Genomic DNA, 10,300 nt, shown 5'->3' with positions numbered 1-10,300 from the left:
AATCGAACAGAACAGAACAGAATAGAATAGATTAGAATAATGGAACAATAGAATGGTGTCATTTTACATTGTATGGAGACATTCATGCTGCACTTTCCTAAACGTGTCAGATTCTGTGCACGAGGGACCCAAACGTCAAAGGGCAGGGTTAGGGCGTCATGCACGCGCTCCTGTGGGCGGCGCTGTGGGACTGCCGCGGCAGGAGCGCGCGTGAGCAGCTCCATCGGCCGTGGACGCATCGTGCTGCAGGTGCGCGCAGCGGCGGGATGAAGGCCTCTCTGTGAAGCAGAATCTTCTCCTCGGAGCCATGAGCCGGGCGGCCGCCGCTGCTGTCGCCGTGTGGCTGCTGGCAGAGGTGAGTGCTGCGCGCGCGCGAGCTGCGCGGTGGAGAGGAGCGGGGCGGTGCCGGTGGAGAGAGAGAGAGGGGGGGGGGATGCTCGGCCACTCGTGCGCCTTGAGATCTGCTGACAGCCGCTCTGCGCGTGCGTGCGCTTTTAGCTTGGAAATCCCAGCAAGCAATGAAGATACAGAGAGGCCTGCGCCGCGCGTGCTTCCGGACTACCTGGCTGGTTCCAATGTAAACACTACAGTCATATAATGGTGGGGATGGGGGGGGGGGGGGGTCTTTGTTCTGTGCTCCTCCGTGGTGGGAGGAGGAAGAGGAGGAGGGGAGTAGGAGGGGGGTGTTCGGGTTCTGGACTGACCCACTCACAGCTGAATTTGACTGGAGCGTGCTGCGTTCACGGCCCTGCTGTCCTGCAGAGAGCGTACTGCTGGACGTCACTGCCGTTATCCGGGGGCGGAGCTCCGCAGGAGCACCTCCTCACCTGCAGGAGCTGTGACCCCGGAGAGGTCAGAGGAGGCTGAGTCAGCAGGATGGTTTGTTTGTGTCCAGGTGGCTATATGCTGGTTCCTCAAAAGCAAAGGTACATGTGAAAATGGCCTATTTGTTTTTACTGTTGGTAACTGAGCCTCAGTCATCACAGAGAATGTGGATCTGAACCTACAGAAAGATTGTTGAACCCCTGTGTTCTCACGGGAACAAGTGAGCCGGCGGTTCTGGTGGAACTGCTGCGTTCTTGACTTCTGGGCTGTTAGAAAGGTCGAAGGTTTCCTTTTGGTCCACCCATGCTCTCTGTAATCTCCATTTCCTCTTCATCGCACTCATCACATCAGGAGGAGTGGAGTGTGCATTAGAGGATGCTTCATTAGAAGAAGAGCTGATGAGATGGAGCGGAGTAAAAACAAAGGGAGGGTTGTCATGGAAACGGGGTCTGCAATAGTTCTGAGAACATAAAACATCTCAAATGTCTCATTTTTGGGCCTCATCTTCTCTACAGCCGTTCTGATCAGCACTTACATCACTGCTGATGCTGTTCCATCCATCTGTCAGTCAACATGCTCATCCCGCAGGAACTGTAGGCGGGGCTTCATCCTGACCTGGAGGAGGCATTCCACCTTGTTCTCCAGACAGCCATGGCCTCACTCTGGAGGTTCTAGGTCTCGTTCTGCTGCGAAGCTGCAGGTTGACTGAAGTTCTGCCTATCACTGTAACTATGAGCAGAATCTTGTCAGGACAACTAAAAGAGTTTGAATCCAGGACAGTTTCATGTTGATGATGTGACCAAGCTTTGGAGTATCTCACGAGTCAGAGTCAAGGCCCCCGGGTTTTTTATTTTATTGTTATTAATGGCCAGATGTTATCTTGCGCCTATTTTTAACTTTAACTTTTAAAGTCAACGTTTTTAATCTTTAACTTTTTAAATTTTGACCAAATATATTTGTATGGAGAGTAAAATATTGAAAGTTATTTAAGGTTTAAGTTGATTTATTCTGGAATAATATTCCTGCCTTTTTATTATCCATAACCATGTTAAATGTTGTAGTTTTAATATTTTAAAAATGTAGTTTTAGAGTGTTCAATAAATGTTTTTCCTGTTCAGCCCGCGACCTAAGCTGTGTTTTGGATTTTGGCCCGTTGTGTGATTGAGTTTTCCCACCATGACATGATTCCTGCTGCAGTGTGCAGCCCCTCATCCACAGGCTCTGCTTCTTTATTGTAAAAGTAAGGGGTTGGTGGGAGAAATTCATTCCAGTCCCCCACCAGAGAGCATCCTCAGTGGAGGTTTGCAGTCTGCAGCATACAGTCTTGGTAGAAGCTCCTCCCTCTCCGTGTCATTGGCCTGAGTTTGGGCTGAGGTGGATCATTCTCCCGTCCTGTGTGAGGGTCAGTGCTGTTTTGGCGTGCAGGGACGGACTTTTTGCTCTGATGATGATGAATAAAACTACTGTCTGTTCTCTGCTTCGTTCTAGTTGGTCCTAAAGTAGTTACAGTTTCACTAATCGACCCGTTTCTCCCTCACAGTGTGTGGAAGCCAAGAAGTCCTGCTGGTACCTCAAGGGCAGATATCCCTTCCAGTTCATGTAAGTTATTTGTTTGTGGGATGCACTTCGGACTACAACCCTTCAAAGAAACATCAAGACATTTTGAGCCACGTCTGAATTTTCCTTCATACAGGAGATTTGAATCACAAAAACTCAAACACACAAAACACTAGAAGCCCAATGTGATCCAGTCCTCGAGTGATCAAGCCTGACTGAGTAAGAGGGATTAATGATCAGGCTGATCTATACAGAGCCCCTGACCTGACGTGGGTAAAAAAAAATCCTAATTCGTTCCCACAAAATAATTAATCCTTATAACTAAGGAAAATGTTTTATTATGTATTTTAACATAACCTGACGAATTTATTGGCAGATAAATAAAATAATAATTAATAATAATTAAAAATGTCATTTAATTAATTATTATTTATTTCTTGTCTTTCTGATACTGGGAGCAAAAAACATTGAAAGAAAACAGACGACAGAATCCATTCAAGTTTCTGTCACGGCACTCGAGCTCATACTCATCTTTCAAAGGAGACGTCTGCGTCTTATTCAGGCTGCAAGCTGCAAAACGTGCTAGAGATGAAGCAATGATGAAATCTTGGTGATTTTATGGAGGAACTGGAGATCCAACGATTCCGTACGCAGCTTATAACGAGCTGCGACGCTGAGGGATCTCTCATGAAGCAGATTTAATTTTAAAAAAGTGTTTTCTTTACAGTTTTGCAAAACATGTCCCTTTCGATACGAACCAAAAACCACCTCTTCTTTTCAAAAGTTTTTTTTTAAATAAATCAGTTTTTTCTAAATTGTGATGTTTCTATTAATCACCTTTATTATCTCAAAACCAAATTAAGCAATTTCATAGCTAATAGAAATGCAGCTACTGACACGTTCCTCTGTACAGTTCTGATGCATCCACATTCTGCTGCTCTGACCAGCTTCACTGTCCCTCTGAGGACCACCACTGTTCCTCAGGTGAGGCATGTGGTCGTCTGATCCAAGGATGAGGGCGCAGAAGCCGTGACTTCACAGGATAGATTAAGGATTTTTATGATAATAAATCCAGAAATGGAGACAGGAATTTGTCTACAAGACCACCGAAACAGGTGAACAGGTGGGTAGGTAGCTGTGGTCACATGACTGCAGGAATACATGCAGATGGGAGATCTTCCTCTGACGTGAAAGTGGATTGCATGTCTGCAGTTGACAGGGAGACAGTTCACGGCCTCATCTTCTGCAGAACGTTTCCTGATCCTCTGATGAGACACCACAGCGACCATCATACAGAGGAGAATGCCCTGGAACTGCTAACTGTTGTTAACTGAGGCTCCTAAAAACAGAATCCAAACACAATTACTCATATGTCATATTTCTACTGTAGCGTGAAAGGGGTGAATATGAAGTATTCAATCCCAAAGTTGGTTGAAAAATATAAACTTTATTAAACTGAGATTTAATAAAATTATCCTCGGGGCACCACCTTCGTAATGAAGGAAAATATTACTCATCAATGATTAGCCGCTACTTCTAATCAATAAAGTAATCAATTAATCAGTCTCTCAATTTTAACGTGAGTGTCTTTACCCGTGAAGTGACTTTACCACAAAGAAGAAAATAATGATATCAAACAACGACGTCCTTTTGAATATTTATTGAATAACATGAGGTTAAACAAGCAGAAATAATGGACGTACAAGCATGAAAAGCAATCAACATGTGTGGAACACAGAATATAGCTTCAACTAATAACTAGAAATAGATAAATGAGAAGAAAAGACACACAATATTGAGGTGGAAAGGCTAAGTGTGTGGATGCATTAAGTGTGTGTTGTGCATAAAAAGGTGTTGTTACTGATCTGAGAATAAGCTATTCTTAAAAGGAGGAATTCAAAACGGGGCAAAGATGTTACTCTTGCAAAAATAGTTAATCTTTGTTCTAACCACCAGCAGTTGACTGTATGAGCGAAGTTCGACTTCTCACCAAGCGGTCTGTAGATCTGGATCTGCTCTGCCAGGAAGGGTGGTTGATCCCGTTCCTAGCCGGATGGTTCAGGCGGGCCGTGGAGGCGAGATCTGCAGCCAGGTGTAGAAGGAAAGGGAACCTGCGGTTCTGCTGGTTCTGCTCTGTTCAGTCACTTAGCTTCTGGGGTGGTCGAACGATTTCTCTATTCCGTTTAGTGACCAAAAGTATAAGTCGCAAAGCTGGCCGGACAATGAAACTTATCGACTGGTCTAGCATTCAAAATCTGCTTCAAATAAAAGCATCAAAAATGGTAAAAAGTTGGAATCAGTCTATGAAATAAACGGAAGACAAAAATGTTGAAAAGAAAGAAAGCGCGCGAGACAAACGTGATCTTAAGACTAGAAGAACTTAGATGTTTCTGTTCTGCTCCAGTTCTGGCTTCTCAGGCTTGTGCAGTTAGCTTAGAGGCGTGTTGTTGAGCCTGCGGGAGAAGCCTTCAGGAACAAAGAAAAAGGGAAGAGAGCAGGAATGCAGAAAGGTGGCAAGAGCAGAGGGAGTTGGCAAGAGGGCTCCTGGCCAGCGCGCGAGAGTTTTCAAACTGGGAGGCAGGGCCAGAATCGCCCAATCCGTGGGGATTTGAGGCGTTTTACGATTGAAAGTAATTTGCATGTCCCAATGAGCTCTGTCTATGCAAATTTCAGGGGCGTCACCTTATTCTGGGCTGTGGGTGTGTTTTAATCTTTAACGCTGAATTAACCACAAAGGAGTTTCTATCAAGCAAAGTTATCAAAAAGTTTGTAAAACCCTATATATGTGTGTGAATCCTATATGTGGCACATAAAATGCTTCCCAAAATCCACATAAACACAGAAAAGCAATTCTCCAAGCTTTGACGGTTACACAATGATTAATTCAAAGATTTTAACCTCAAAATAGTTGTGGAATCCTCTTCTGCTAGGAACAAAGGTTTGATTACACACATGTAATAATATTAGGACATTTCTTGTGGCTGTGGAGAGATGTTTTACATGTAAGATCCAGTGAGCAAAAGTTTTGTGTTTTAACACATAAGAAAGTTATGCAGGGTCACATTGTTCAAACAAAGGATTCAGGGTGTCTGTCAGGAATGCTTTCACCCTCCAGGGGGTCAGTCTCCTTGGTTGACGGCAGACATTAGCCAGACTATCATGCATTTGCTTAGTCAGTGGTCCTGCTGGTTTATGGCTTACATCCAATTGGAAGGTAGGAGTCTCAGCCCATTCATGGCTTCCTTGCTGTAAACGAATAGCCTTTAATCTTGAAAAAGGCATTCCACGTGACCAAATGGTCAGCACAGGTTATCACAGTTGTTTTCCAAGGGTGGACTGCTACACTACTGTTTGTTTAGATTGGATTTTTGCTGAACCAAATTCATGTTGGTCACATGTAATACATGCCGCTAAGATACACATTGATACATTACTCACACTTTTTGGATATAGTTGTTCAAACTTAAAGTCCCGTTAGCTGTTATGCACCCACAGTTATGTGTATTTAGAAAATGATCTGTGAATAGTTACTTTATTTTAATGATGTTGTACTTCATAGTTATGTTTAGATTGTATTTTTACTGTTAATGTTTTGAGAGAGACAAATTGCCACCTGTCCATAGACAACAGGTGAAAACTAGTTTGATGGCAGTTCTTATTGTGTTTCTACCTGATGCTGACAGAGCTGAAGAAAAGCTCCTGATGCTCTGGATGAAGCGGTGTGCAGACCATTCACGATACTTTTAGAATAACGCTAAACTCCTTCAGAACTCATTGCTAATAATGTTCCTCATTGACAGCTGATGACTGACAGATTCTTCAAAAGAAAATGTTTATCAATATGATGATCAAAGGGCCTCAAAGCACCAAGTACATTTTAGTTACTTCAAGATTATTTAAAAACGTCTTACTATTCCATAATACTTTAAAATACAGACCCCCCCCCCATACGGCGGCCCCGATGGTTCAGTCCAGAGCTCAGAATGATTCGTTTATCCATATATAATCTCTGTGGTGAAAAACCATCCGACCATATTGCATGTGCAAGAACACAAGGGGACAGAGTCATATTTTGAGGGACCGTTTTAATTATTCCGTGGTTACGAGTTATTCTGAGGGAGCGAGTTATTATTCCGTGGGAACAAAATGCTAACTTGTGGGAACCAATTAATTTTTTTTTACCAATGTCAGGTCACGGGCTCCGTAGATCTGGTTGAAGCATTGTACATATTTTCTACCATTTTCATTTGTGAAGGACCCAAAATAAACCTGAAAACCATCTGAGCTGAGCTGATGATTTAGAAATCTGCAGCATCAAACTGAATCGGATCAGGTTCAGGTGAGGAGTTTTTACACAAATGTGGGCTTCCCAATGTCTGATTAAATGTAGAGTTGATAGGCTGTTCCTCCTTTTTGCTGTGAAGCTGCTGTGAAGATGGCTCTCAGAGACAGTTGTGGGATTTGGTTGCAGATGTCGCTCTTACGAGGACTGCTGTGGGACCCGCTGCTGCCTCCGGGCTCTGTCCATCCAGAGACTCTGGTACTTCTGGTGAGTGGTGGTCTGGATCTTCTGCCTCACACGAGCACAGAAGCGAGTTTGAACACGTCATCTTTCTTTCATGATGTTTTTCTTGAACTTCAGAACCACAGAGACTGAAGGAAAAGCTTGTCAGAAAAACTGACACCAGTGAGTCGCCTCTCGCAGACCTGGAAGCTTCAGCTGTGTTGTTTCTCCTCAGGGTCCTGCTCATGATGGGGGTGCTGTTCTGCTGCGGGGCGGGCTTCTTCATCCGCAGACGGATGTACCCCTCACCTCTGAGAGACGAGCCTGCTTTCAACGTGTCCTTCACCAGACACCCTGTGTCCACGCCAGGTAAGAGGGTCCCAGCCGGCGCCGTCAACACTTCCTCCTCATAGATGGACACCGCCGGGTGTGATGTCACCATAGAGAAGGCCTTACCTCCAGCTCCAGTGGAATGAAGCTAATCCAGTCACCTTTTCTCTGTATTACGGGCGCCGCCATTTCAATCACTATATTTATTTATTTGGAGCCAGACGACAGTGATTGGTCTCAGTCATCTGAGTCACGTTTCTATGGGAACTACTGTCACCAACCATGAGTGAGCATGAGGGAAGTCCACACCCCCTCCACTGAAAACTGTTCAGGAGAATCTGTCATCAAATGTTGGAGGCGGGGCCAGTTTATTTTGTTTATTATTTAGAGTCAGTTTATAATTTGAATAACTTGAGATAAAGAAAATATTTTTTGAAAAGAGAATTTTTTAGTAACAACGTGAAGAAAAAGGTATTAGAGCAAGAATGGTTATTCTGACCAATAGAATAACTGAGTAACGCCCGGTTCACTCTGGACATGGAAGCGCCGTGGAGCAGAGGCCGCTTCCGTTCAGCAACCCTGTAAACCTACTGTGTGGTTCACACCAGATGCAGAGCGCCGCGGCCGTCCACGGAAGGCTCGCGGCGTGCAGCGGATCGTTTCGGTGTCTGGTCTACTTTGTGCGCGAGCCGCGAGCGATCTGCGTCAATCCTGGCAGGAAGTTACATCAAGATACATGAGAAAATCTGGTCTATTTTCAAAATAAAACCAATTTTTCACAATAAAACACCGTGATTGACAAATGTGATCATGTTTTTGTATGTAAACAGACTGTAGAGATGAAAATAAACACACTTATCTCTGTGTGTCTCAGCAACAGATACATTAAAGAACTGTAGATCTACTAACTTCCTTCTTCTTAGCAGAAACATGGGGTCATATTTTAGCTTATTAACTTACCCATGATGGCAAAAACATAAAAAGCTCTAGCAGAAGTGCCTGTTGACCGTCAAAGAAAAAAGTGTGTCTGGTGTGAGATGCAGCAGAGAGCGGATGCCGTGCGCACTCCGCTTCCCGCCGCTTCCACGTCCAGTGTGAACCAGGCGTAACAGCTGTTTATTTCTTCAAAGAAGTCTATGGGATTTTGGCCTCTTGGAGCCAGCAGGTACTTCCTGTTTGGAACCTGAGGTCGCTCGGTCCAGTTATCTTTATACAGTCAGTGGGGGAAGCAGAGTTTTGGGTTCAGGGGAGTCCTCATGAGAAGCTCCTGATCACGATGGATGAATGAGTCAGGAATGAGCTCTTCTGGAGTTCCTTGTGAGAGTTGCATCACCTCACAAGTGGAACATCTCTGATTCAGACATTCTTTTAGAGTCTCACATCGTCAGCATCATGTGCAGCTGAGAGTTATACAGAAGAAGAGCTCTCTTCTCATTGATGATGGATAGGTTTGTTCTGACCTCTGACCTCCCAGCACGACTGACAGCGCACCTGAAAGTTGGCAGATTCCTCCTTTCATGGTGGAAACTGCATGTTGAGCAGTTCAGGTGCTAAAAGAGACAGAAACTGACAGTGATCGAGACAGGCTGGTTCTGCTGACACAAGAGTTGACTTCCATGTTAAACAGTCTAAATGTAAAGCTTGTCTTTAAATCAGCTGTTTTGACTGGAGAAGAGCTCAAATTTGAGCATGTCAAGGAGATTTCTTTTTGTTCGGAAGGTGGATGAATCCAACAGAACTTCAACCGTTATTTAATCAAATAGTTTTCTTTAGGTTTGGTAGAACAAACTGTGGGTCCATGTGCGTCCCGCTCCAGGTTTGAGCTTTACTCTGCAGAGTCTTCTGGGTAATGTCTCACATTATCTCTCTAGTTTTACATGCAGGACCTGTAGTCCAGTCCTCCTGCACAGGAGAAAGAATTCTTGAATCAAAACCTTCCTTCTGAGTTTTAAGTTTAAAGTTACCACTAGAAACTGAACTGCTGACCTCCAGAAACGGTCATACTGTTAAGCACGGCGGTGAGGGAATGATGATGTGGGGCCTGTGTGGCGTTCCCACTGCTCCATCCTGGTCTGCAGGGCACTTTTCCAGAAGGTAACAAGTGTTTTTCTCTCCTGCTTGCAGTTTCCCAGCAGCCCGGGAGCATGCAGGGCTTCGGGGTCAACGGGGTGACAGCAGGTGAGGCGGGGGCCGCCATGATTCACCCAGCGTACCCCGCAGCGCCCGGCTTCACCTACATGATGAAGAGTCCCTACCCTCCACCTCCGTCCTACTGCAGCCACCCCCCACCCCCCTACGAACAGATATTTCAGAGCACAGACAAGAAGTAGAGTCCAGAGGAGCACCGATCGGCGATTCACTTCATGAGGACTGGTGTGTGGAGAAGAGAAAAGGCTGACAGCACTCCACCTCTGTGTGATAAAAAACTGATGCTAACGTCCAGAAAATCTTCTCTACGATTTTTTACAAGTGGATCAGAGAATGTGCATCAGTGTCATGTCTCCATGTTTGGGGCGTAGCCATGCTCCTCCCGCCTCATTTCTAATAGTGGGAATCCCTTCAGGATGTCAGAGTTCCTCACTCTGTTCCTTCATTCCTGCAGCAGCATCTTTAGAGGACTCAGAGATGTTTCAAAAACATGTTTCTGCTTCTCTTTAATGACAGGTTTCACCCGAATAAAGGAGAATACATCACTACCTTCAGACTGTCCTGTGCATGTGTAGAACAGCCTTATGGAATCCGTGCAGAAAGATCCAGCAGGACTCACCCAACAGCCAGAAGAATAATGGCTGAGAGAGGGTTACATCAGTCTGTTTCTACGGGGGGAGAACGCTCATTCAGTGTGAGGGGACGCATGGAGCTGTCAGCAGGAGAGACGTGCACGACACCATCACCACTCCCTGCTGAGCCTGCACAGACTCTCTGCTTGTGTTTATCCCACAGAATGTAGAAATAAACAAACTGCTAGCTTAGTGTGGACTTTGGTGGTTTTTGCCACACCTTTATAGAGCAGAGTCTGCATGTTAACTCACAGCAAGTGTGGAAATCACCGTTCACGCAGGCCTGCTGACCTCTGCTGACCTC

The 10,300-nt window shown here is 45.1% G+C and overlaps 1 protein-coding gene across 1 annotated transcript; it reads left to right on the top strand.

Moving 5' to 3' along the window:
- The first annotated feature begins 167 nt into the window (after positions 1-167).
- On the top strand, positions 168-10,188 carry vopp1 (VOPP1 WW domain binding protein). The gene is made up of 5 exons (XM_024261770.2): positions 168-355; positions 2,366-2,424; positions 6,854-6,931; positions 7,122-7,255; positions 9,341-10,188. Exons 1-5 carry the CDS (start codon positions 308-310, stop codon positions 9,544-9,546), a joined length of 525 nt encoding a protein of 174 aa, XP_024117538.1. The 5' UTR covers positions 168-307; the 3' UTR covers positions 9,547-10,188.
- The last annotated feature ends 112 nt before the right edge of the window (positions 10,189-10,300 follow it).

Source organism: Oryzias melastigma, linkage group LG20, assembly GCF_002922805.2.
Source record: "Oryzias melastigma strain HK-1 linkage group LG20, ASM292280v2, whole genome shotgun sequence".
Taxonomy (NCBI): domain Eukaryota; kingdom Metazoa; phylum Chordata; class Actinopteri; order Beloniformes; family Adrianichthyidae; genus Oryzias; species Oryzias melastigma.
Note: the sequence above shows the minus strand (reverse complement) of the source record. Positions and strands in the feature narration are given on the sequence as shown.

Excerpts from the sequence above, each read along its gene's own strand:
- vopp1 (XM_024261770.2), top strand. The coding sequence starts at position 308 with ATGAGCCGGGCGGCCGCCGCTGCTGTCGCCGTGTGGCTGCTGGCAGAG. Across the intron at positions 6,932-7,121 it reads CAGAGACTCTGGTACTTCTG|GGTCCTGCTCATGATGGGGG; the intron begins GTGAGTGGTGGT and ends GTTTCTCCTCAG. Across the intron at positions 7,256-9,340 it reads ACACCCTGTGTCCACGCCAG|TTTCCCAGCAGCCCGGGAGC; the intron begins GTAAGAGGGTCC and ends TCCTGCTTGCAG.